This window comes from Grampus griseus, assembly GCF_964374135.1.
Source record: "Grampus griseus genome assembly, chromosome: X".
NCBI classification, from domain to species: Eukaryota; Metazoa; Chordata; class Mammalia; order Artiodactyla; family Delphinidae; genus Grampus; species Grampus griseus.
The window spans coordinates 57,576,909-57,604,413 of record NC_138999.1 but is presented as its reverse complement, the minus strand read 5'-3'; the positions used below and the strand labels follow the sequence as shown (position 1 = coordinate 57,604,413).

Genomic DNA, 27,505 nt, shown 5'->3' with positions numbered 1-27,505 from the left:
TAGGCTAAGGCGGGCTCCTGGAAGGTGGGGGCTAATGCGCCTGGGCCAGAAAAAAGCTGGCACAGAGCCGGGCAGAAGGGAGCTTTGGGTCCATCCTTGTTGGGCCTTCCTGAGGATAGGAAAAGCTTCTGGTGGGCCAGCCCAACCCAGGGGGAAGGCCAGAGCAGCTCCCCTCCCTAATCCCTCAGCCTTGGACTTCCTTCCCATCACCACCTCTCTTCGTGCTCCCCAGAAGGCCTCACCTGGTCCAGGCACTGGCTACGCAGGTAGCGCATGGCTTGCTGAATGCTCTGGGGTAGTGGCTGGCCTGTGCGCTGCACATGGATGAGGGGCGGCACCCCAAACACATGCTGACCCCGGTAGTCCGGTGTCTTGTTCCTCTTCATGAACTTGGGCACTGACCTGTTTGGGGGAGGGACAAAAGATCAGGAACAAGGATGGGGTAGGCCCAGACACAGCTTGGAGACTCTGTCTGCAGTCTTGGGGGACTCAGGTGTGGGTGAGCAGGGTAAGAAACATGCCATCTCCCCAGAGGCAACATTCATTGAGCACCTGCTCTGGGCCCAGTCCTAGGGAGTCCCAGAGGAACACAGGGAGCTCTCAGTCTGGTCAAGGAGATGACCGCACTGACAGGCAGTGACAATACATGTGGCCAGGAGTGTGCCAAGAACTTAGGGGAAGACCCACGAGGGAGGGGAATTGTATGTACCTAGGGGGTCAGGGAAGGCTTCAGAGAGAAGGTGGAAATTCAGCTGGCTCTTAAGGGATGGGTAGGCCTTGTCCCAGAGGATAAATGGGAAAAAGACATTCCAGGCAGAGAGAACAGCATGGGCAAAGGCAAAGAGGCAGGAACAAGAGCATGGTGTATTCAGATAAGGGTGACTAGTCTGCTGGCCTGTATGGTGGTGTTGCTTGGGTATGGCGGACTAAAGAGCCTGACAGATGAGGTGGGGTTGGAACGTGAAAGGATCATGATGGGAAGGAAACTGGACCGTATTCTTTGGCAATGGGGAGCCACAGGAGGGTATCTGTCAGGAGAGTGACCACCAAAGATGCATATTAGGACAATCTCCCTGGTGGCAGCATGGAAATTGGGATGGAGGAGGTATAGCTGGGGGGCCTGGGATCCCAACCCCCACCCCAGCCCTCCTCATTCATGGCACACACTCATGTGAATCCCATGTGCATCCCCCACAGACATACATTTGCCACCCAGAGCCACACTGACCTCTCCAGCCTCCTGGCGCATCCCACCACTCCATTGGCCTAGAGGCTCCACCTGCCTGCACCCACCTTCTGAGGGTGACCCTCCCAGGGCCCTGGAGTGGGGGCAGAGAGGGATCCAGGACTTGGATGAGCAGCTTGGTGCCCACCATGGCCCAGGACTCACCAGACCCAGCCCTGTTTGTGGGGGACAGTGTACTTCTCCATGAAGGCGGTGAGCCGCAGCAGTGAGCCCTTGTGCAAGAGGTGGATCTGGCTGGCAAACTGCCGGTTGATCTCCAGCGACTCTGAGTTGAGACTGGGCCGGTGGGAGTTCTGGAAGCTGTGCCAGCGGAGCTTTCTGGTGAGGGGTGAGGGGGTAGAGAAGGCCAGAGGAGCAGGTTTCAGTAAACCTTAGTAAAATTGTGTTCTTCTGGTCTCTTTATTTTTCCCCAAAAGAAAAAATATACAAGGAGAAGGGACCACTGTCAGCAATGACGCTGGGCCCCAGGGTGGAGAAAGCTTAGTCTTGGTTTCCAGGGCTGCACAGCGGCCAGATGCTGTCAGAAAGGGTGGCACCGAGCTCAGGCCCATCTAGTGCCAGCAAACAGTATCAGTCCCCCTTCCTTTCAAGACTGCAGTGGAGGGGCTGCTCTGAGAAACCCAGAATAGTGAAGCTGGGGATCAGAGACCATCTCCTGTGATGCCCTTGATTTACACACGGGGCAACTGAGACCCAAAAGGAGCCACAGTTTGCGCAAGGCCATGGCAGAGGCAGGTCCTGAACCTCACATTCCAGATTCCTGATCCCATTACTCTTTCTATTTCTCTTCTGGGACTGGATTCCCAGGGGCAATCACTCAGCCCCTAAGAACTTGCCCCTGCGCCTTGTGATGAAGCAATTGGCTTGGGGGAGTGAGGAGGGAAAGAGGAAGGGAAGAGAGAAACGGGGTAGGGGAAGAGATGAAGGGAGGGAGAGGGACAGGGAGATGGGGGAAAGAGAGAGAGAGGGACAACAGAAGCCCTGCCCCAACCCTACCCTGAACTCCCACCTGTAGGGTCTGGTAAGTGAGGCCCCAACACCTGAATCTCGTCGTTCACGGGGTGCTGATGCCTGGAGTCCAGCCAGGGACCCTGTGGCCTCAGTCTCGTTTGTGGAGTTCCCGCTACTGTCCAGCTCACTGGAGGAGGCCACAGTGTCAGAAATGGAGTGTCCTTCCACAGACAGACTGGAGGCAGAGGTGGGCTCCCCGCCTGAATTTGCCTCCTGCTCATGATCCTGAGCCAAGCCGGGGGCCCCGGCCTCTGCCAGTGCCAGAAGTTCAGCCTCAGCTGGGGCCTGAGCCTGAGCCGGGACTCCTGGCTGGACATCCGCCTGGCCCAGGGCTGAGGACTCCCTGAGGGCTGGAGCCTCTCCCTGGGCCCGAGCCTCATCGGTCTGGCCTTCCACTCCACTGGTGGCTATTTCTACTGATGAAGCGGCTTCCTCCTCTTCTTCCTCTTCCTTATCTCCAGGCCCCAGGTCTGGGTACATGGCCTGAGACCAGAGCTCCACCCGCTGCTGCAGCCCCCACATGTGCTGGAGGATGTCATCCAGGTGAGTATGGCTGTCCCCACCCTCCTCCTCCTCTTCAGCCTCGGCACCAGCCAGGACAGGCTCAGCTGGGTACAGCTCAGGCATGTTGTCATAGGTGCTGGCGTGGCTGCCCGTGGAGCCACAGGAGCCCCGGCGCCCTTCATAGCCCCAGCAGCTACCTGGCTGCCGATCTGCCAGGTGGTGTCCATCCTCAGGGCACAGGCTCTCAATGGACAGGGAGCGAGGGAATGTACCTGGTTTGTGGTCCCTGGGCACGTGCACCAGGCAGTCACCCCAGTGTGCCCGCTGAGGACGCTGGAATGTGGCCACAGGCCAGGCCTCCCAGGCCCTCTGGGTCTCAGTGCCACTGCCACTGGCTGAGGTGGCCGCCCGGTTCTTGGCCCTGTAGAGGAAGCCACGGCGACTTCGGAAAGAGGCGGCTTTGGTGGCCTTCTCCGAGGTGGCTGAACTACGCTCTGGCTCTGCTTGCCGGCTGCCACCCTTTTCCTTCCGCCTCAGAGACTCAAGGTGCTTGAGGAAGCTCCGGGAACGGTGCTTCTTGGCTTTGCCTTGTGGAGTCTCCTGGTCCTGAGTGGGGCTGAGGAAGGGCCGGCCACTTGGGCTGGGAGCACAGCCTAGCAAGGGCAGGCCCACTGGCTCGGGTGGTAGGCTCACAGTGATGGCTGGCAGGGAGGTGGCACTAAGCTCAGTGAGGACGCTCTCACAGCTGGAGGTCACTGGCAGGCCAGGGCTCGGTGGGGCCAGCAGGTCAGAGGAGCCCACATGAGACCAGCGCTTACTTTCTCTCTGGAAGGCCCAGTGGTTGTTGATGGTACAATGCTCTTCCTCCTCTGAGTCTTCATTCTGGGAAGGGCGCCACAGGGTGGGGTCAGAGGTGTCCAGCCCACGAGCCCTTGCTTGGGCTCCACTCTCTGCCTCCAAACTCTTGGGGGACTTTGGGACAAAGGGCCCTGCTCTCTGGCTGAGAACACGTCCTAGGAGGGGGGAACTGGCTCTGGGATTGCCAGAAGAAGCTAGGAGTCATGGAGGAAGCCCAGATGGAGGGTAGTGGTCATCTGATCAATCAAATTCTTCCCCATTTTATAGATAGGGAAACCCAAACAAATGAGAAGCCACTTGCCCAAGGTCATACAATGTCTGCACTAAGTCGGTGACAGGGCCAGGGCTAGAATCCAAGCATCTTGACCTCCTGTTCTCAGCAGCCTCCCAGTGAGTCTCTAGCCTATACTCTTAGATTAGAATCCCAGAATGGCAGAGCTAGAAAGGATATTTTAGATTTTCTAGTTTTCTAATTTGCAAAGTGGGGAAACTGAGGACCAGAGACGGGAAGAGGCTTGTCCAAGGTCACTGAAAAGTCAGTGCAAAGCTGGGACCAGCCGCCAGGTGTCTCCTGCTTCCCGGGCCAGTGCTCTGGCAACTTGGAGATGGCAGGACTCTGGTAGGAAAAGCTCCAGAGAAAAGCCACAAAGCCTGACCCCGGGAAGGATGGGTTCATCCGGCCCACATTCCAGGGCTACATGCAGACCAAGAGCCCTCTCCGTTTCTACAATCGCAGATTGGCGGAGTCAGAAAGGCCTTTGGAGACTATTAATGCCACCCCCAATTCACTGCAGAGATGGAGAAAATGAGGCTCAGTGGGGTAAGACCCTGTGGGGTGAGGTTGGGGATCCTGACTTCTAAGACCATACAGGCCATGATTTTCCATCACATTATTCTGTCTCTGCCCCCTAGTCAAGGAATTTTTGCCATCACAGAGCAGTGTAGGCAGATGGATTTCCCTGAGGGACGGCCATCACTAGGTCAGGTTATTAGTAAGTCCAGGAGGTAGGGGTGGGCTGAAGGGGGTGGGTAAGGCTGCAGGCCAAGGTACTTGTTCTCACACCCCAACTTTGAGACCAGGCTCACCAAAACCCAACAGCCTCATACAGCCCCCTACACCCCACTCCCAGGCTGGAGCAAGGCACTGCTCCAGACAGCCCAGATTCACAGGACACTGGAGCTAGTTTCATAAGTGGTTTTTCTTTGACCTGGGTTCCCCACAAGACCACAGAGCCTACTCTTGTCCTAACTCACCTGCTTGCATTGAAAATGAACCTCCAGTTTCATCGAGGCACAACTGTTCAAGGTCATCAGCCTCCTGCAAGGAAACAAAGCAGGGTTCACTCAAGGGTCCCAAGCCCCAGAGCCTGCAGGGCATAGCCTGCCAAGACACTCCCAAGCTGCCACCCACTGCTTTGCGTGCCCAAGACATCAAAACTTCTCCCAAGTCCCCATGTTCATGAAGGTTTCAGTGCCAGACATGATGCTGTGGAGATTATGGGCTCTGCCCTCTGGGAACATATAGATGTGGGAAAACCCACTACAGAGATGGGACATGTTCAAAAACAGAGTAGACGGAAGGCACAGCAGGCACACAGGGGGTGGGACAAGGAACTTCCATGAAGGCAGGGGAATGCAGTCAGGGAAGACTTGCTGGAGAACAGAAATAGGATTCAGAGGGAGAGAGAAACAGGGACTCATATACCAGGCTTCGATAAGAGCCTGTGACAATGTAGAGAGGGAAACGGTCAGTAAACAGACCAGTGTGTGTGTGAGGGGAGGACTGAGGCTGATAAGGTCAGTCAAAGCCAAGTTGCAAAAGGCCTCAGGTGTCATGCTGAAAAAGCTCTGGACTTCTCCCTGCAGACAGCGAGACATTTGAAGCATACGAGTACCCACTGGGAAGCTGACTCTGGTGGCTATAGGGACGTTGGATCACAGCAAGGAGGGGAATGCAGAGCGGGAAGGCCCGAAGGCCAGTTAGGAGGATGAATCCAAGAAGTCGTGGTTTGGCCTCAAACAAGTAGAGAGGGGACAAATCAGAGGAATGTTCGGAGGCTCTAACTGAAGGGAAGAAAGAATCAAGGCTAGACCTTGGCTTTCTAGTGCCTGGGTGGGTGAGGACGTCACAGACACAGTCGACAGAGTGAACAGCGTGACTGCACCAGATGACCTTTGTTAATAGGCAGGCTCCTCCTCTGTCAGAGGGGACAAGGATTGCTTTTTCCCATGAGGAAGCCCCAAGCCAGGCCCCTGACCTCCCAGGCCTGGCCCTTAGCACCCCTACCTGCACAAGGCCCCCAAAGAGTCCTCGTCCAGAAAACCGTGGTCCTTCTTCACAGAGCCAATATCCACAGGAAACGAACCTTCTGTATGCCAGAGAAAAGCCAAGATGAGTCGAGGGTGGCAGGTTAGAAACTCAGTGCCAGCGACCCTTGAGCGAGAAGAAGGGGGCCCAGGAAGTGGGGAGGCAGGCAGGCAGGAGAAAGGCTGCAGCGAAGAAGGGGCCCAGGGAGCTCATGGTTGGCCGTTGGGGGAAGGTCAAGGAAAGGATAGGAGGGTCAAGCTGGACAAGAGGACCCATCAGTCAGTTTTGGCAGGTCCATGGGGGACGGCAGGCTCGAGGCCCTGAGTGGCTGCCCAGAGCCCATGTGGGCTCCTCCAGTCCCCTCTGCATCTTGGGCTGCTCAGACAGGGAACCTCTTCCCTGACCCAAGGTGAACCGGGGAGACCAGGGAGAGAGCAAGGACAGTGTGCATGTGCAGCCAAACAACACCTCGCTTCCACTACCGCTCAGAGCAAGGGCACCCACTCCCTTGGGTCTAGGAAAGAGGAAGGAGTGGGGGAAGAGGAAATAGCATCCCCAAATCCCACACCTCTCTGCCTTACTGGTAAAACAAGCCCATGGACTCATTTACTATTATTAATTGAGCATCGACTTTGTGCCAGGCACTGGGGACACAACAGTGAATGAGACTAGACTGATCCAAGCCTACATGGAGTTTATATTGTCACAGGGGCAACAGACAGTGAACAATATGTGAGAGAAACAAACTATGCAGTTATAAATGCTAGCAAAGACATGAGCCAGGGTGACGGGGTAAAGAGAGGCCTTGCTAAGGTGGTGACTTCTGAGCTGAGCCCTGAAGAGCGAGAAGGGGTCAGCCGTGCAAAGAGCCTGGGAGAAAGTCCCAGGCAGGACCAAAACTAAGGCTCCAAGGAGGGCTAGAGCCTGGTGTGAGCAAGTGGTAGAAAGCAGCCCAGAGAGTAGTGAGCAAAGCAGAGAGAAGTATGTGGAAGCTGGGTGATGCAGTCTCGTTGGCGGGAACAAAGTGCTGACACTCACTTCATTCTGGGTGTGCTATGAAGCCAGCGGAGGAGTAACACAGAGCAGAGTAACCGAGTAATGTGGTCAGGACTGCACTTCCAGGGTCCCTCCAGCTGCTGTGCATTCAGAGTAGAGGACGGAGCACAGAAAGGAGGCTGCAGCACTAGGCCAGGCGAGCGGGTCACACACACCTATGTGGCAGTGAAGGTGGTAGGAAGTGGATGGATTCAAGATATATTCTGGGGCTTCCCTGGTGGTGCAGTGGTTGAGAGTCCGCCTGCCGATGCGGGGGACGCGGGTTCGTGCCCCGGTCCGGGAAGATCCCACATGCCGTGGAGCGGCTGGGCCCGTGAGCCATGGCCACTGAGCCTGCGCGTCCGGAGCCTGTGCTCCGCAACGGGAGAGGCCACAACAGTGAGAGGCCCGCGTACCGCAAAAAAAAAAAAAAAAAAATATATATATATATATATATATATATATATATATATATATATATATATATATATATATATATTCTGGAGGGAGAAGGGACTTGCTGGAGGGTTAGATATGCGGACGAAGGAAAAGAGGAACGGAGGATGATGCCTGGATATGGGGTGCCATCAGGTGGTGACATCTGAGACATCTGTCAGACAGCTAAGCAGAGATACTGAATTCGGAGTTGAAGAGATGAATCTGGAGCTTGGGACTGAGGTCTGGACAGAGAGGCATTGGGGAGTCATCAGAATATATATGGTACTTGGACAAGGATCTCCTGGGAGAGAGATGTCGAGCGAGAAGAGGGGCCAGGATGGAGCCCTGGGACACCCTAACAACTAGGAGCAGTTAGAGGAAGCCAAGTCAGCTAAGGAGACTGAGAGCGGCAGCCAGAGAGACAGCCGGGAGAAGAGGACATTCTAGGAGCTGAAGTGAGTGGCCAACTGTGCTGAATGCTATTGAGAGACTAAGTCAGGACTGAGAAGTGACCGCTGAATTTGACCACGTTGGAGATCTCTGGTGAGCTTGACAAGGGCTGTTTTGTTGGCAAGGTAGGGATGAAGCCAGGGTACAGTGGGGGTGTGGGAAGAAGAGGGGAACTGAAAACAGCAAGTATGAACAACTCTAGAGAAAAACAGAAAAATGAAGGAAAGCAAAGAAATAAGGCCATGGGGAGGGAAGGTGAAAGCAGGGCTGCCAGGGTGCACCCTCCATGTTGCATCTATGTAAATAGGGTTCTCAGAAACAGTACAAAGCAGATGTGGTGGTACAAAGCAGCGGCCTGGCTTGAGACAAGATACTTTAACACACGGGTGACTGCAGAGCTTGTGAGAGCTGATGAGCATGCAGGAGATAGGACAGGATGGTGTAGGAGAGAGGTTGTGACTACGGGAGCAGGGCCAGGGTATGCAGCTTTTTGTGTGGTTGAAGAAAAGATCTGAGGGACCCCATTTTCCAGCTGAAAAATGGAGGGAGAAGGCAAGTTTGGGGGTGGGGAGGGGGAGCCACTGAGTGGCCTTACCTTCAAAAAGCTGAGCATACTGAGGGAATCCTGTCGCTCGGAGCCACCTGCATGCGTTTTTGGCCTCAGCTTCTAAAACAGATGAGGGGGAGAGAGACAGAGAAAGGAGATTAGAGGGTGCTGGCGCCAAGCCGCCCTGGTGTGCGCCCCTGCACCTCCAGTAGGGAGGTACCTACAGCTCTGGTGACCTAGAAATGACAACAGAAGCACAAACAGGCTGGCACATTCACTCCATGTCACAGCTAGGATTTCCCCTCTGCTCCCCAAGCCCTACTCCCAGGATGTGCTGGGACACCTCTCTTATGCTTCATTACCTGTCCCAATCCCCCTCCCACTCTCCCACCCCTGCCCAAGAACAGGACCACCAGCAGCAGCAACTCCCAGGAACATCTGGGGTCAAGGAATACTACCACGGGAAGAAACCACTGCTGTGTCTTCACCTCCCACCACCCCCGGGGAGCTACCCCCTTCCATGACCCAAGTAGACCGTCCTAGTACAGCTAGGGATACGCAATGTTCAACAGCTATTATTCTCTTTCCTATCATCATACCTAACATTCCCCAGCACTCTGATAAGCAAATCTCATTTAACACACACCATAAGCTGCGCAGATTTTAATATGCCCATTTTACATATCTCCAAACAGGCTCAGAAAGGAAGGGCTCGTCTACAAGTCTCGCACTTGACAAAGTAGAGTGCAGGGGCCGGAGTCCAAGCTCAGTCTGACTCCTGCTCGGGGCTCCGACCCCTTCTAACATGGCAGCTTCCCCAGTGCACTCCCTCCCCCCCCATTCACCAAGTCCCAGCCCTCCCTCCCCACGGGGCCTCCCAGGACTGTTCCGGCACTCTCCTGTGGCTTGGCCTCTTTGTGGCACAACTCAATGCTGCTTGCCAAGCTGACAGTGCTGGCCTATGGGAGTCTTGAAGGGCAATGGCTGGGTTAGCCTCCTACCTCTGCTCTGAGAGTGCCTGGCACAGGGTGGGGCACCCCTGCCAGCCTCAGTGGAGACTTGCGGCTGGACTGAAGCCACAAAGGAGGTCCTCCTGGCCATGGTAGGCTGAGTACCTGCAGCAGAACCCTGGGACTGCCAGTTCCCTACGCAGGTGGTACCAGGAAGCAGTGGGGCTGGGAACATGGGACCTGGCATTGTGGTTGGGGGCACAGAGAGGCTGCTGGCTCAGCAGAGCTTCTCTGCCCACGGAGTCCTGCCCCCAACATTTCTTCTACTTCCTTAGTGCCTGTGACCAGGAGACTCCAAGGAGACTGGGGGTGGGGGGCGTTCTCCAAGACAGGAAGAGCTCTCTCCCCAGTGTTCTCCCACAAGGAAATCCAAGATGAGATTCTGGTAGCCAGGAATCATAAGTTAAAGGACAAAAAGGTATTTCAGAGATGCTAGGTGGGTAGACAAGGGAGGGAACAGTGCAGGAAGGTGGAAGTCGGTCAGAAGAAATAACAGGCTCCACAAGGGTCGCACACTAGTGAGGATTCGATGGGGAGAAGAGAAGGCTCTGAAGCTTCTGGAGCCCCTGAGGGCTTTGGGGGCAAACGGGTGGGGCGGGGATGAACACTTGTGCATTTCTGAAAGCATGTGCGTTGGTCGCTGCTGTCCCAGCATCTGTCTCTGCATGTAACTGTAGCCAAGTTTGCTCATGTCCATGATCCACATAGATCAGCATGGGACCATGAACCTGTGCACACTCCCCCACAGGCCCCTCGGTCTGTGCACGCACCTGCACCTGCATCTGTGTGCACATGTGTGTGTTTTATGTTACTACAACCTTCCAACCTACGATAGAAATCTAGGAATCACCAGGACCTCTGAGAGGTACTGGAAAGTGTTTGTTCCTGCAGAGCCCAGCTAGCAATACCTCAGCCCCTCTGGCAGGGGGCAATGCAAGCCCAGGAAATGATCCAGGTCTCTAGGCCACTGATGATCTCGGGATGTGGTAAAAGTAGCCCAAAGGGACTTCACACCAGCCCAGGCAGCATTTGAGGGACATGGTTTTGCTGCTAGGACAGTTGAGCCGGCTGCCACAGCCACTTCCCTGTCTCCTGCTCCTACCACGCCCCCGTGAAAAGGCCCATCCCTGTCCTCAGAGCCCCTCCAGGCAACCAGCTCTGCTTTCCTGTCATTAGGACAAAGGAGAGGTGCCAAAGGAAGGACCAGGTCCGAGTTTCCAGAAAGGCGGACACAGAAGGAGACAGTGAACTCTAAAGGGCCACAGGTCTAGAATGGCCACCCAAGGCAGAGGAGCCAGTCCCCAGGAACAGGTCTGCATGTCAAGAACACACCCTTGAAGACCACTGCAGCCCTCGGTCACTCGTGGCTAGAGGCAGAACAAGGAGGAGGAGGGGGAGGAGAGAGGAATCTGACTGCCCTTCCTGAGCCTGGAGGTGGCGGAAGAGTGCAGTGATGAAGTCCTGATCTTACACATCTGTGCCTCCTGCCTGAGTCACAGGTCCCGTGGGAGAGGGGCAGGCTGCCCACTCCCCTAATGCTCGGCAGCGGCCCTGGCCAGGGTTGGCGGAAAGGGGACCAGCTCACTCAGGTGGGCGCCAAGTTTTTTCATTCCTATGTAGAGGCCTCTAGCCCCTGCTATTCAAAGCATGATCCCTGGACCAGCAGCAGCACTGGCATCACCTGGGAGCTTGGTAGAAAGGCAGAATCCCAGACCTACTTAATCAGAACCTACATTTAACTAGGTCCTCAGATGATCTGCATGCACATTAAAGTTTGAGAAGCGCTGGCATAAATCACCTACCTCAGGGCTTTTCACCCTTCGATGCACGTCAGAGTCAGCTAGGAAGCTTTGTAAAAATACCAATCCCCCGGGGCCCCGTCTCCGGAGGCCCGTTTAATTGATCTGTGGTGACACTCTCCAAATCAGTATTTTTTTAAAAAGCTACTGTATGGACTGGAAAGGGCCCAAGGGACTTTACCAAGTCACAGAGTTAAGTGTCACAACTGAGACTACGACCCTGATCTTTTAATTCCACGTCCAGCGCTCTTTCCACTGCATTATGGCACCTTCCTTCAGATGCCAGATAAACAAAGGGCTTAGACTCAAAGGAACCAACTCCAGGCCCCCAGACTTTTTTCTGCCCCTTCTGGTCTAGTGGAGTTACAAGTCTGAGTTCCAATCCTGGTTAGTCACTAGCTCTCTGACTAGCCGGTCACTAGCTCTCTGACTTTGGGCAAGTTGTTTAACCTCTCTATGACTCAGTATTCTCCTCTGTAAAATGAGAATAATAGAATCCACTTCTAATAGCTACTGAGAACATTAAATGAAATACCACACATTGTACCAAGCATTCAACAGAGAGTTCCTTCCCCACACTGACTGAAGGGTCCCAAGGAAAAAGAGAAAATGGGAGAAAGAGACTCAGCTAGTGTTCTCTTCTGGGTCTGGAGAGTGGCTGCATCTGTATCTCTGTCAGAATTGGAGCCAGATGGCTCAAGGAAGTGAGATTAAGAGGCAGAAGTTTCAAAGAGGCCACAATAGCTCCAAAAGACAAAGGAGCCAAGGAGTTAGAAGCAGGGCTCCGAATGAATCCCCAGCAGCCCTCCCTGGCAGGAATCTGGAGAATGTAATGGGTTATTACCCAACAGGATGTCAGGGACATTGGCTCCTGACAATACACCACCTCGTGGAAGGCTGAGAGGCCCTGAGGCTCCCTCCCAGATGGAGCAGTCAAGGACGTAGGTCTCGGTGATTAAGGGCTGAGCTAAGGTGCTTTGCTTTGTCCCTCCCGCCCATCCCAGCCTGCCCAGGCCGGGGCCAGGAGTGACCACCTACACCCAGGAGAGTCAATCCACCTGGGGCTGGGGCCCAGGCAGCCCAGACTGAGGATTGCCTTATGTGCCTGGCGGGAAGAGTGACACTGGGCAGGCTGAGGCGAGTGATGGAGGAATGTCTGTGGCCCCGGTCCTGCCTCTGTGTCCAGATGTGCAGATTCCAGCAGTTTCAACCACTATGTTCTGCAGGCCACGTGCTGGCCAAGGCTAGGGTGATATGCCAGGACAGGTCAGGGACGGCACTCAGCTGGCACAAGCTGGATTCCACTGAGATTTAACCCCAGACTCTCTCCCTGGGGAGGAGCCCAACTGATCCCCTTAGGGGTTGGGGGAGACAACATACTAGAAAGCTCCAGAGTCAAATCAGGCCTCAGGGCCACACCCACAGGTCTCCCAGAGGGAGTGACAAAGAAGGAATAGCCGAGCAGCAGCGGATTGTCTCAGGGGTCAATGACAATATCTACACCTACACTTCCACAGGCCACGTCCAGGGATCCTCTTAGCATGGCACATTTTTCTATGCAAAGATGGACAGAATGAGGAGAAATGCAGGGCTTCTGTTTTTGAGAAATGCTATATGAATGAGGGAAGAGTTTATGCACCCAGGAAAAGGGCAGCAATATTTTCCACTGAGGAAATACAATAATGCCCAAAGATGACAACTGAGTTGGAGAAAAAGTTTTGTCCAATCACGCTGACTCCCCCACTTGCTGCCTAAGTCATCTTAGGCAAGTTGCTTTACTCTCTAAGCTTTGGTTTCCAAATCTATAAAATGGGGACTAACAACTTTCCTGCCTACCTCTGAGGTTACTGTGTGCATCTGGTTGGCTTCTGTCTGGTTTTGAAAGCAGCTCTATGAAAGTTATCATCAGAGAGGGCTGTTTTGTTAAGACAACTTGAAATCTGCATTCACAGTCTTTAAAGTTCAGTTCCGATTGTGTCCTAGGTGTAAAGTGAGAAAGTAAGTGAGCTAGAAGGAGAATAAAAGGCAATCGGCAACAAAGCTGCCAGCGCTTAGGCCTCAGCAGCCACTCTCTTCCCTCACCAATCCCCCCCACTTCTCTTCACACCACTATTGGGGAACTCAAGCCCTTTACACCTTTTGGTCACTCAGCGGGCTGTGAGACAGCTGCTGCCCAGGGCCCGGTTCAGCCTGCTCCCTCCCAACTCAAAGTCCAGCCCAGGCCTAGGGACCAGGCAAGATCCAGGGCCCAGATCAAAGTGTCCTTGTTACTGCTGGAGCAGTCACCTCTCGACGCAGGCTATACATTATAATCTGGGGAGCTTTAAAATGCCAGTGCCTGGGCCCCAATTAAATCATGACCCATTAAATTAGACTCTCTAGGGATAGAGTTAGTTTTTATGTTTTTGAGAGCTCTCCAGGTGATTCGAAAGCACAGCCAGGGTCAAGAACCGCTGCCCTAAACAGACACGACCAGCTAAAACGCCACAGCATAGGTCTTTAGGAGGATTCTAGCTGGAGGCGATACTCAGGCCCGTTCTCATCACTGGCCTGCGTTTTCTCCGGGCCCAATGAACAGTGATCTGAACGCATGTGGTAGGACAGGAGAGGGCACATCTGTGAGTGTTTGTGAAGGTAATTTATTCAAAGCTGACTTACTCCATGAGGCAGCTTTCAACAAACATGTTGGTTTCCTTTCCCTTACTTAGTTGCCTATTTGGAAAGGCGTCTCCCCCGTGGCCCTCACTACAGGATGGGTGTCTCCAGAGTGATCTCTCTCACCTTCAGTGAACCCAGAAGGTAGCGCCAGTGTTCAGAGGGGTAAAGAAAGACCTGGGAGGCAGCTGTCTATGTGACAACCCAAGTTCCGAAGGTGGGCTCTGAGGCCAAGCTGGTAGCCAAAGTAGGCAGAGGGGCCGCCTACCACTCCAGGTCCTGCTGCTGCACCTGGGAAATGCCAGGTTCTGGCAAACAGCTTCTCAGATCATTTCTCTTGGTTGGTACAAGTCTCAGTTCCTCTACCCACCCCCACTCTTAGAGAGGGACCCCGCTTGAGGAGGAGATGTTGGCCTTCCAGCAGAGGGCTCATATCTCAGTTGGCCCCAAGTGCTCATGACCAGCTCCTTTCACCCTCCCATAAGGTTACACTAAGGGGCCTTGGCCACGAGAAGAGTGCCCACCCAGCCCCAAGGTGGTGTCTCATTTGAATCTGCACAAAGGGGTCCTCGAGTTTGGTAGTGACCCTGGCATAGGTGCTGCAACAGGTGACCACCTGGCTATGCCACCTCTCTCTCTGGGGGACTGAAGGAGAGGGGTCTTCACAAGGGCCAGTACTAAGAGCTGTCATGGATGCCACGACTGCCAAGCCTTCCCCTCCTGACCTTGAAGCGGACATTCAGGGGGGTCTACCATGCACTGTCCTCTGGGAGGTCAGGTGCACCCATCATCTCTCCTGCTCCTGCTGCTCTTAGCTGGAATCACAACTTTAACTAGATTGTTCCAGGGGAGGGAGGGAGAGGGAGGAAGGGAGACTGAGACCAAAATAGCTCTCATCCCACATTCTAACCCTCGCAGGAGGGGAGCCGCAGCAAGGGCTGCCGATGTCAAGCGGCTGAGCTTGACAGTGCTGGACACTGACCAGCCTCTGGCTTGTTAGGTCAGAACTCGGGGCCCCTGCTGCACCTGTTCGGATGCAATCCTTGGTCTCTCATCTGGAGCTATGGCAGGATGCCAAGGCCCTGGGCCCACGTGAGCAGCACTTTTGGAGCCTCCCCATCACAAGTGGGGCACCACCGAGGCAAATGGCCCAGGAGAATACACTACTGTGGTACTGGGTGGCAACAAAATGAAGACATCAAATCTTCTTGCTAGCCAGTAGCAGGTTCACACATGCGGCCCTCCCTCCTTAACACTCCATATCCATGTCATGGCCACAGGGCCACAGGGATTCTCAACCAGAGACAATTTTACCCTCCCCCCGGCCCCAGGAGCCCTTTGGCAATGTCAGGAGACATTTTTGGTCATCACAACTGGGGGAGGATGCTGCTAGCATCTGCCAAGTAGAAGCCAGGGATGCTGCTAAACATCCTACCGTGCAAAGGACACCTCCCACAATAAAAGAAAGGCTGACTCCAGACCTGAAGTGCGAGACCAGGAGGGCACTTTCCTTCCACCTTACCTGGAGGCCTCAAGTACCTCCAGGCATCCCCAGCCCACCTTGGGGATGTCCTGAGGAGTGAGGTGAAGAATGGATACAGTGTTCACTGGAGGTCCCTTGTCTTTGCACACTGTGGACCCCTTGCAGGGTCAGCCAAGGGGAGGTGACAGTTCTCGTTTTTGGAGTTTTTATAAATAAATACGGAAGTGACACAAGGAACCCTCCACTGTGTTCCCACACACAAACACAAACTGTGGCCTGAGCTCTAGTATGCAGCTGTAAATAGAGGAGGGTCATGAGGGCCCTGTGGCTAACCCAGACCTCTGGCTTGCTGGGGCTGCTTGACAATTTGGGTCCAAGGTTGGCCCAGCCTGTGGTCTCCTAGGCAAGCACTTGATGTAGCAGAGCCAAAGCAGGCAGCTGACATTCCTGCTTGGCCCAGGGCTTCCTTGTGAAAGCGAAGGTCAAAGCTGTCACGTGCTCTGCCGCAGCGGCTCCATTAGCTTTCTTGCCCTCAGGGGATCCTGTCCCAGGTGCTCTGACAAGGTCATGGTGACAAGGAAAGACAGGTGTTTTAATAATCCACGTGCTACTCCATCACTTCCAGTCTGGAGCCTGGAGGCAAGAGATACCAGCCTAACCGGTCTGGGGCAGATGGAACCGCTCTCCACTGTGGTATGGGTGGAAAGAATATTGGATTGAAGGTCAGGACAACTACATTCTGGCCTTAGCTCCACTAGGAACTTGTCGGGTGACCTTGGGCAAGCCAGTACCTCTGTCTAAGTTGCAGTTTCCCCATCTTCTTATGGCCACTCACCAAAATCTAGACCCGGAACAGAAGTATGTGTAATTGGCAGTGGCTGGTTCGGTAGAGAGGGGAGCCTGTCCTGCACGTTCTCTTCTGGGAGACTCAAGAGAGGACCCTCTGTAGGGACCAAGAACAAACCCATCTTTCCCTCCCAATCCAGCTCTCCTGAGTTCCTGCCTCCAAAGGCACCAAACATCGAGGCTTAAACCTCCAGTCAGCCTGGTCCGTCCTCTCTCCGCTTGTGTATTTAGCCACCAACTCCTATCAGTTTTTCCATCCAATGGTCACGGTTTCCCAGGCCCAACCATGCCCTAGACTCTCATGCCTGGATTACTTCAGCCCTGTAAGTTCCCAGCCTCCAGGCTCTCCTTTCAACAGGTCATCCTGCTAGCTTCTTCTCCCAAGAGCCCAGCTCTGACCTGGCCACTCTCCTACTCTGCAACCTAATGGGCTCCCCACTGCCCACTGCCCAGGGCAGACGTCAGACTGTTTTCCACCTCCACACTCTAGACCCAGCCTGGCTTGAAGCTGCAAACTCCTATTACTCATCAAGATGGAGGTCAAACACCACCTCCCATGAAGCCTTCGTTCCCTGACCTCTCACCAACCCCCTACCACCCAATGGTTTCGTTAAATTAAGTGGCCCCCAGAGCATTTCCCATACCTTCTTGGCAGCACATAACTCTGTCTCCCCCATTCAACTGGAGCTACACCGCACTGGGGTCCTTTAGGTCTCAGTATCCCCACTGCTGTGTGGTATGGGCTACTGAATATTCTTGCAACACCTAGATAAGAAGTCCTGCTTCCCAACTCAACAGGGTGAAGACCTCTGACTGCACCCCCTCCTCTGGTATCCCCATAGTGAGGACACAGAACTGAGCACACACCTGCGACCCAGCAGACTGGCTGACTGGCAACCCACCTTGCCCCAGGGCAGAAACCACACGGCCAGGAACCAAGACCCAGAGATGGGAGAAGGAAAAATGAACTCTGCCTGAGGGTGGAGGTATTCTGGCCTCAAGGAGCACTTAGTTCTCCCATGCCAAGCTCCCGTGAGGGCATCCAAGCTCACTTGAGAGAAGGGCTATGTGCCATCTCCTGCTTCCTTCTCCTGGCCTGCAAAGTCTTGGTGCTCGCCTGTTTTGACCCTGGGCCACCACATCTACATCCCACCCCCACTTCCTAGTCCTACTTCCCTTTCCTTTTGCTGAGGCCAAATATAAACTCCCGTGCAGGAAATGCCTTGGAGGAGCCTGGCCCCACCCTGAGATCCAGAGAAAATTGTCTCTGACAGAAAGGAAATGGGCTTGAGGGAAGTAGCCTCCTCAGGTGGGGCCTGCTCTCCCTCTGGAAGCCAGCAGACACAAGCCCGCCGCGGAGCCCCACAGCAGCCAAAGGGAGGGCCAGGACAAGGAGCACAAAGGAGAGGGTCGGGGCAGGGGTGATGACAGGCATGCTCAGGCCATGATGGGGTGAAGGGAAGGAGAACCCAAAACAGTGGTCTAATGGCTGTGTTAAGACCTCAGAGCATAGAGGTTCCGGGGTACAGTGAGTGGGAAGAGTAACAGGCTAACGATCTGAAGATTTGGCTTTTAGCCCTGGCTCTGCTACTTCTCAGCTGTGGCTGTGATCATTATTGACAACAATATTTATGATACTAAATGTAATTATTAAGAATAATTCATAATAGACACTAATATTTTCTGAGCACTTACTATGTGCCAGACCCTGGGCTAAGGACCTTACACAGATCATACTGTATAAGACAACTTCTCTATGCCTCAGTCTCCTCATCTGTCAAATAGCGTTACGATCATAGTACCGACAACATGAGGTATTTGCAAGTATAAAATGAGATAATAATAATAACAGCCAAAGGGTACAAGTCATCATTATGTCCCAGGCATTACTTTAGGTACTTTTTAGATGATTTATGTTACTGAATCTTCACAACAACCCTGTGAGGTAAATGCTCTGACAATATCTCTATTTGACCAATGAGAAAACTGAGGCCCACAGCTATCAGGTAATTTACCCAAGATCAGCAGTGAAGAAGTGGTGGGCCAAGATGTACATCTAGGCAGTCTGGCTCCAGAGTCAGAGCCACTAAGTTAGAATCCTCCTCATTAAATAGGAGAAATCGCCTAGGCTATAGACACAAAAAACATATACCAGGGCTTTTGCAGTATGAACCCTTAACCTGAAGTAAGTTCAGAGTAGTGGAGAAAGCACCTAATCATCCCATATCTCTTTGGTCTCCAAACAGCCTTGTCCAAAGCAGGCCTGCCGCACAAATGGGGAAACTAAGGCTATGGAAAGGCCAAGTGGCTTCTACTGGACTACAGATGGAGCCAGGAGCCTGCCTAAATACCCACCGCCCTCCTGTTGATCTGTTCCCATGTCAGCCTCCCCAGGCTCTCCCCTCCAAATCCACTCCCCCTTGGTTTTGTACTTATTCAACCACTATTACTTGAGCACATACTCCACACCAGGCCCTATGGTAGGCACCAAGGTCTGAAAACTGAACAAATGTTGAACTCTCCTGGAGTACTTGGCCAGAGCTGCTACCACACCCATCCTTCTCAAGGAGGCAGAGGCTAAGATGGAATGTCCTTTGAAGCACCCCCTGGAGCTTGTTTGGAGGCAAGTAACAGAGAATGAGCTCGAAAGCAATGGAGCTGGCAACTGGTACAGCCTGAGGGAAGGACGCCTGCAGCACCCAAGAGCCCTGAGGTGGGAACATTGTGGGGAGGACTAGAGTTTCCAGACAAAAGCCCACCACACACATACCCAATTTTAGCATGGGCCACACCAGCTGGAGGGCTCACAAAAGTGAATCCAGACAGCCTCCCGCCTGCCCCTAACCTTCTAAATAATGCAACCTGGTTGTGGAGATAGCTCATTAAAATGTCTCTTCTCCCCTGATGCCACCCAGCAGCCTGCTCTGTGCCCTCAGTGCTGGAAAGTGCTAACGAGGCAGGCCTGCTGCTGACATCGGAACAACCCCCAAATCCCTCCTGCACACACTCCCCCACCCCAGTGAAGCTCTGCTTTAGAGCATGGATACCCAGCCCTCAGTGTTTTCTTTGCTCTCCATCTGTCCACCTCGGGGGTCTGGGAGCAGGCAAGGGCCTGGGGACTGTCACTGCAACAGCAGTGACTGATTGCTGGTGGGTGCGGGGAGCAGTCAGGGGTAGAAGGGAGACCCAAGCTTCAGGTCGTGCCTCCCAGCCAGGCATGTGGGAAAGGGAAGGGGGAAGCATGACACAGTCACTAAGGGTGTGGGTGGTGGACTCAGACTGCCTGTGTCCTGATCCCAGCTCCATCATTCCCGAGCTGCTGGAGTGACCTTGAGGAAGTTCTTCTTTTAACCTCTCCTTGCCTCGGTTTCTTCATACATAAAATGGGGGTGACGACAGCAGTACCTACTTTGCTGAATTGTCATGGGAGCTAAGTAAATTCAAATGTGTGAAAAATTGAGAAGAGTTCACTATTATTCTTGGTGTTATCATCATTACTACAGCCTCTTGCAGTGTCATAAATGCCACTAAGGAGGCCAGAGGAAGGGAACCCTGTAGGCGGGCATGGCCAGGAAGAGCTTTTCGGGAGGAGGTGGAATCTGAAGTGACAGAAAAGTCCAGACCTATGCCCAGGAGGTGGCAGGTTTGTGCACAGCATGTCCCCAGGTCAGTGAGAAACAGTAAAGTGACAAGGTGGCAGAAAGTACTACTAAAAAACAATAACAGTGAGAGTACTACTTATATTATTGGATTTCATATTCAGCAACCCATGAGGTAAGTACATATCTCCATTTTATAGCTGACAAAATGGAGGCTCACAGAGATTACATAATTTGCCCAAAGTCACCCAATGCTGCATTATACCAGAGTCCCCAGTCTTCACCATGACACTCTCCTGCCCCAGGCTCCGTGTGTACACTTCGGGGGGTGTTTTGCTTCGGCTCCACTCTGGCCACTTTCCCACATGCCCCTCTTTGTTGTTCCCATTTAGAAGGCCCTACTCAGGTGAGGGCGGCTCAGACCAGATGTTTGGGGCAAGGTGCTTCCCAAGCTCGCTGCCCCTGTCCCTCCTGACTTGACTTCAGCCTGGAGCAGAAAAGCTGGCTGCAAGTGCCTATCTCACACCTCAGACAGGCCTGCCTTTGGCCAGTCCAGATAAAGGACAGGAAATCCTCGGGCACCTCCCCTGGAGGTCACTCCCTCTACCATGGGAACAGAGTTGCAGCTTGGGCAGAGGTTCCTCTGTGGTGGGGAAGCTGCCAAGTCAGCCCCAGCCGCCCTGGCTGCCGAGTGTGGTTTGGGGGAAACAGGGAGGGCTGAGCGTCAGAGACCTGGGTTCCAAATCCTCCCTCCCTGGAGACTGTGTCCTTCCTCTCTCTGGGCCTCAGGTGGGGATCAGCCAGGATCGCACTGGGGGGATCACACTGTCTATCCGACTGGGCTCCTCTGAGAACAGAATGGGATCGTGGAAGTGAAAGTGCCTTGGAAACTTTAAAGAAGTGGGAGGACGTGTCAATGTCATCGTCATCAACTGCTAGAGGCGTGGCTGAGTTGGTGTTTCTCCCCGTCTGATTCACCCTTCTAGGCCCCACTGTGGGCATGGCTCAGACTCATTTCCAGCTTCGATGCTCCTTAAAATATCCCCTTCCTCCACCCCCCGACCAGCTCAAGAGGCAAAAGCAAGTCACAGAAAAGCGGGCTATACGGGCACCCCACACACAGTACAATGCAGTCGGCCCATCCCAGTGAGCACCTCCTCCCCTCAGGCTTGCCCTCTGCTGTGGGAGCACTGAGAAGAAGGCCCTACCCTCCCAGGGCACCACAGTCATGGGAGCTGGCTGGACCGGAATGACAAACAAATCAGAGAGAACCGTATGAGGTGTTTGGACCCAGGACTCCTGGGGTTCAGAATCTACCTGAGATTCTGGAGTCAACCAGGAAAAGGTAATGGAGAAGTCTTCTGGAAAAGTTCAGGCTACAGAAAAACAGAGGAGAGTGAGGAACTTCCAGAGCCCCATTTCGTGCCCCACAGCCACAAAGGGTAGCATGTGCAAAGGACAGTAATGAGGCTGGGAAGGGGACTGGTCCCTGGTCCCCTGAGGGTCACTTGGAGGAGCTGAGGCTGTTTGGCCTGGGGAAAACACAGGGGAACTTGGGCTCTGTCCTCAGACACCTACAGATCAGAGAGAACAGATAGGATCTAAGTGGTCCCGGGGGCAGAGCTGGGACTCAGGGGTAAAAGCCATAGGGAGACAGAGATCAGCTCAACATCAGAAAAAACTTTTGGAGATTACAGGGATGTAAGCAACCACCTTGAAACATTGCACTCCCAGTTATTGAAGATGGGTGACAGGAGCTGCACAAGTACTTGGAGGGGGAAGACCCGAGCTTCAGAAAGAGAGTCAGACCCACTGCCCTCTAAAGGTTCTTCTTCCCCAAGCTCTGTCTGCTTCCCACCTCTGGGGTATTGTGGGAGAAGCATAAAGGTGACTGGAGCTGGCTAGGCCCTCGGCTGATTCCCACAGAGACCTGGGATCTCAGGAGCACCTTGGGCTGGTACTACCCAGGGGGAGCAGGTCACTCATTAACTTGTGGCTGAATGGGTCAGAGGGTGGCCACCTGAGACAGATGGAAACATGAGGAGGGGCGAGAGAGCAAACTGCACAAAAGCCCATGCTCAAGGAAAACCCAAGCTCTGGCAGCTCAAGGCCCCGGCAGCCCTAACTGACCAGCCGGCTAAGAGTATTTAGTGATTGGCCCTGGCAGAATTTGAAGCCAGCTCACCTTTGCCTTGTGGATAAGAAAATGCTCTTGACTGGAAACGCATACTCTCATGGCTAAAAGGAAGCCTGGGAGACCACTGAGTCCATGCCATGGGCCCTGCATTTTAAAGATCTAGGTCCAGAGAAAGCAAATGTCTTCTCTGAAGTCACTCATGGAGAGGTAGCTATAGAGAGACACAACCAGAAGCCAGGTTTCCTGACCCTATCGTAGGCCCACAGGGTTCACTAAATGTTGTTTCCTTCCCGTCTCACTGAAACTGCAGAAAGCTTCTTGTGGTCTAGAGCTTTCTAAATTGGACCTGGGTCCTAGCTTGACCCTTCCCAACTCTCACTGCTTGTCAAGATACAGGTTCTCTGAGGAAGGTCTCCTCCTCCACTATGGAGGTCTCAGGCCTCATGTCACAACCTGGTGTGAAGGGACCTACAGTGGACTGAAAACACACACACACAGCTCCACCCCAAAACCCAGTAATGGCAAACCCTTTGGGTGGGCATTTCTTGCTCTTTTAGACTTTCAGATTGAGATGAGGGAGTCAGCTGCTCCTGGAAACACCCCAACCCCCTTATGACTCCGATGCCTAAAAAAACCCCAAAAAACTCCTACCCCACTGTCCATCTGAATCCCTATTAACTCAACTCCCTGCCCCTCTCTGTAATACCACCCAAGTTGCATATGTGTCCTTCAAGCAATGTGAATGACTACTTCTGTTTGCTCAAGTGAAAACAGAGGAGCAGAAGTTTAATTGGCCCCAGAAGTTCCCATGACTGAATGTTCATTAATGTCCCCTTGGGGGAAGGTAAGGGCTCAGAAATGGGGTCCCTTTAAGTCCTGGGGTGGACAAAGAGTTAGTTAATGGCCATCCCTAGAGGTGACTTTCCAAAGTGGTTATTATGTGGCTCAATCATTAACCAAGCAGTGGCAGGACCCCAGGCTTGTTGGAAAGGAGCCACTCCTTTCCCAAGGACAGCCCAAGAGCAGGAGACTCTGGGGCAGCAAGGCCTGGATGAGGGAAGCTCTCTCTCAGCTCCACACAGGGGTGGAGGAAGGCTGGCCCGGATATGGAGGAAGTCAGCACACCCTTACTGGAGTGGGAGGGAAAAGCGAGACAGTGAGGGTTTTTATCATGAATGAGAGAGGAAGCTCCAAGCTGGGTCATGGTGATTAGATGACAAGCTGGGAAAGACGCTCATCCTGAATGCATCCTGTTTTGCTCTGAAATGGAACTGGCCTCAGGGGCCAGGGGCAGGGGAGGGGCCAGGAGGCAAGCAGCCTCCCAGGAATTCTCCCAGGCCTGCCGACCTCAAGATCCTGGGTGGCCCTGGAACTGGGGAGGCCAGCAAGAGAGTCAGAACTCTCATTTACTACTAGAGAACCAAAGCACGCATGTACTTTCCACAAGAAGCCTCCACAAGTCAGCCTTGGGAGCCCGAGCCCCAGAGCCAGAGCTTCAGAGATGGCAGCAGGCACTGTAAAACAAGGGGATAGGGCTCCATAATCCCTCCAGCTCAGACCTTTCCTGGGCCTCTCTTTCAAGGTTCAGCTCAAATGTCACTGCCTCTGTCAGTCCCTTCCCCTCAGTCAAAAGCCACTGCTCCCTGGTCAGGCCTCCCAGGGCAAAATATCCTCCTTAACAATTGGAAATATGAACACTGTTAGGATATTTGATGATATTAAGGGACTGTTTATTTTGTTTTTTGTTTTTTGTTTTTTGTTTTTTTTGTTTGTTTGTTTGTTTGTTTTTATTTTTTTTAACATCTTTATTGGAGTATAATTGCTTTACAATGGTATGTCAGTTTCAGCTTCACAACAAAATGAATCAGTTATATATATACATACATTCCCATATCTCTTCCCGCTTGCGTCTCCCTCCCTCCCACCCTCCCTATCCCACCCCTCCAGGCGGTCACAAAGCACCGAGCTGATCTCCCTGTGCTATGCGGCTGCTTCCCACTAGCTATCTACCTTACGTTTGGTAGTGTATATATGTCCATGCCTCTTTATCGCTTTGTCGCCGTTTACCCTTCCCCCTCCCCATAGCCTCAAGTCCATTCTCTAGTAAGTCTGTGTCTTTATTCCTGTTTCACTCCTAGGTTTTTCATGACATTTTTTTTTCTTAAATTCCATATATATGTGTTAGCATACGGTATTTGTCTCTCTCTTTCTGACTTACTTCACTCTGTATGACAGACTCTAGGTCTATCCACCTCACTGCACCACTATCACACTTTAAAAGGGACTGTTTTAAAGTGTGATAGTGGTGCAGTGTCTATCATTTAAGTCCCTATCACATATATATATATAATATATACATATATATTATATATATATGACTATTTATAGATAAATCAAAAGGTGTCTGGGATTCATGTCAAAATAACAAGAAAGAGAATGAAGTAGATGAAGGCATATACAGGGAAGGATTGGCCATGGGCTAACGGCTGTTGAAGGTGGGTGACGAGCACATGGGACCTTATTACATTAATCATCTCTACTTTTATGTATGTTCGAAATTCTCCATAATAATTTTTTAAAGCCCTCACTGAGGTAAAGACTTAGTGTGTCATGTATCATTCATGCCACTAACCCCCATCTACTAGATGGTAGGTTCCCTGAAGGTGGGGGTTACACTTTGTGTCCTCCACAAGACCTAGTACCAAGAACTTAATGACTAATAATTTATATAGCACTTGGTAGTTCACCAAGCACTTAGCCATGGATCCTCTTGTTTAATCCAGTAAAGTGGAAAAAAACGGGGAAAAATTAAGAGTCTGAGAGATTGAGTGGAGCAGCAGAGCCTGGATTTAAACCTCCATGAGTCCTGCTCCCAGTCCCCAGTTCTTGGCCCCACACCATGCTGGACTCCTGAGGAACTTAACCTCCAGTTCTGCAGTCCCTGAGAGGTCTCGGGTAAATAGGGACAGCAACAGTGGGCATGCAAGTTCCCAAGGTAGCAGGCTGGGCAAGAGGAGACTCAACACACAAACACAGCACTTCAGACTGGTGACAAGGGCCCAGACTGGTGCCTCCTGTCCACTGATTCAAATTTACTAGGACCTGCTCCCCCTTAATATACACACATAAACCAAGGCCCCGGGTCACAGATGAATAAAGCTGTAATAAACACTTGACACCAATAACTGTGTTTCCAGCCCTGTGCTCAACTCCTCTGTTTAGGGTTGCAGGGTGGGGGAGTTCACACATCCCATCCTAGAGCCCTTGCATCTTTCAGATCCCCTATCTTTACTTTATCTGATAACAGCCTTCCAAAGGCCCAGGGCCATGACACTTCATCTTACCCAAACTGGGAGTCCAAGAAAAAAGTTCTCCTTATCCTATTCAAGCCAGAGGCAACTCCTTCTTCCAGTGAGAGACCCTATGGCCCACCTTCCCCAAGAAGGTGGAGGCACAGCCTGCCTTTGTTAAACCTGTCATCTGTTGAACCTGAACTTTCCAAGGCTGGAACAGGGAGCTCCAGGAGTCTCCGGGCAGAAAAGCACTGACTGCTGCCACAGCAGCCCCATTAAAGACTCGATCCTCTAAGGGAGGCCTTCCGGACTTTCTTGCTTTTGTGTTGCTGCTGTTATCCCTATACCCGGCTCCAGGGGTCCTCTGTTCCCTCTCCAATCTACAGCAATCCCGCTACTGGGCATATACCCTGAGAAAACCAAAATTCAAAAAGAGTCATGTACCAAAATGTTCATTGCAGCTCTATTTACAATAGCCCGGAGATGGAAACAACCTAAGTGCCCATCTCGGATGAATGGATAAAGAAGATGTGGCACATATATACAATGGAATATTACTCAGCCATAAAAAGAAACGAAATTGAGCTATTTGTAATGAGGTGGATAGACCTAGAGTCTGTCATACAGAGTGAAGTAAGTCAGAAAGAGAAAGACAAATACCGTATGCTAACACATATATATGGAATTTAAGAAGAGAAAAAAATGTCATGAAGAACCTAGGGGTAAGACAGGAATAAAGACACAGACCTACTGGAGAACGGACTTGAGGATATGGGGAGGGGGAAGGGTGAGCTGTGACAGGGCGAGAGAGAGTCATGGACATATACACACTAACAAACGTAAGGTAGATAGCTAGTGGGAAGCAGCCGCATGGCACAGGGACATCGGTCCGGTGCTTTGTGACCGCCTGGAGGGGTGGGATAGGGAGGGTGGGAGGGAGGGAGACACAAGAGGGAAGAGATATGGGAACATATGTATATGTATAACTGATTCACTTTGTTATAAAGCAGAAACTAACACACCATTGTAAAGCAATTATACCCCAATAAATATGTTTAAAAAAAAAGAATGGAATTTTTAAACCTCAAGAAGACAGAGAGTGTCAAAGTTTGGACTTCTCTGTGCCACTTCCTTCACTCCTCTGTACAAACACAGGAAGTGTTGTCTTCTGTCTTCCCCGCAAGACTCATGCCACCCGCCCCCCCCCCAGGACTCACACAGGGTACACAGCCCTTTAGTGCAACTTCGGCCTCTTCTTGCCCTAAACACCTCCAGATATCATCTCCCTCTCCTCTCCAGATCAGGGAGAGGAGCTGCAGATGCACAGAGAGGTTTAGCATACTTCTCCAAGAACTGCTTACGGAGGGGAGAAAAGGCAAGCAAATAGGGGAAACCAGACTCTATCCATGTGGTGTTTTCTAACTACAGAGGTCCAGGGAATAGAAATTCCAAATCCCAAATCCAGAACATAGTTGGACAAAGGCCAAATCCTGGAAACGAGGACCAGCCCAGAATGTCCAGCAGTATGGTAGCTGTAGCTTTAGGGTGAAAGAATCCCCCACCCCTAAAACCATCATTCCCATCACATTCTTTTGGTTCACTCCATCAACCACTCAGAAACCACCTGCAGTCACCACCTTCTCTACGCCCTTGGGCTGCCTGCCCTCTCATTCCCCCGACAAGAACTGTCTCTCTTCTACACCAGGAGGATGAAAGTGAAGGGAAAATTCAGAGAGCAGTAAGACAGACGGTGGGTGGGGACATCAACCCCTAGAGTGGGAGCGGGAACAGGTCCACAGTAGGAGTCAGGGTTTGAAAATAGCCCTGGGTGTGATTCATCACCGTCTCCTTCGGGGTCGGCAGACGTGGGTGCTCTGAGTGAGATGGAGACATGCCAGGGCCCTCCAGCCCAACCTCTGGGGCCCAGGGCTCCGCATTGGCCCCACAACTCCCCACCAGTCTGGCTGCTGTCCTGCCTGCCCTTCCCAACACCACTAGTTTTCCAGCTGGCTTAGCTGCATAATCACCACAAGGCTCTCCATCTGCAAAGCTCCTGTCGCCCCAAGCATCTCAGAAACAACCCTTTACCTGCCAGTTTAGAAGCCTGGACAAGTCACCAGATGTCAGGGTGGAAGAGACTGGCCCTTTAGATACCGAATTCCAGCCCACCACCCAAGGTGCAGTTGAAAACACTGTGGCCCACAGAAGTAGCATGACTCGCCTAAGGTCACATGAATTAGTGGCTGAGCCCTGGTTCCCTGAGTCGTAACTCAGTACTTTAAAGAG

The 27,505-nt window shown here is 52.6% G+C and overlaps 1 protein-coding gene across 1 annotated transcript in view; it reads right to left on the bottom strand.

The window, feature by feature from the left end:
• The window catches only part of STARD8 (StAR related lipid transfer domain containing 8), a gene marked incomplete at its 5' end in the record, with an annotated part of 71,014 nt that overhangs the window by 3,723 nt on the left and 39,786 nt on the right, over nt 1-27,505 (bottom strand). Inside the window, 6 exons of the mRNA XM_082681550.1 lie at nt 243-402; nt 1,391-1,564; nt 2,256-3,643; nt 4,874-4,937; nt 5,907-5,988; nt 8,446-8,517. Of these exons, the coding sequence (XP_082537676.1) occupies nt 243-402; nt 1,391-1,564; nt 2,256-3,643; nt 4,874-4,937; nt 5,907-5,988; nt 8,446-8,517 (1,940 nt within the window). The remainder of the gene's footprint in view (nt 1-242; nt 403-1,390; nt 1,565-2,255; nt 3,644-4,873; nt 4,938-5,906; nt 5,989-8,445; nt 8,518-27,505) is intronic.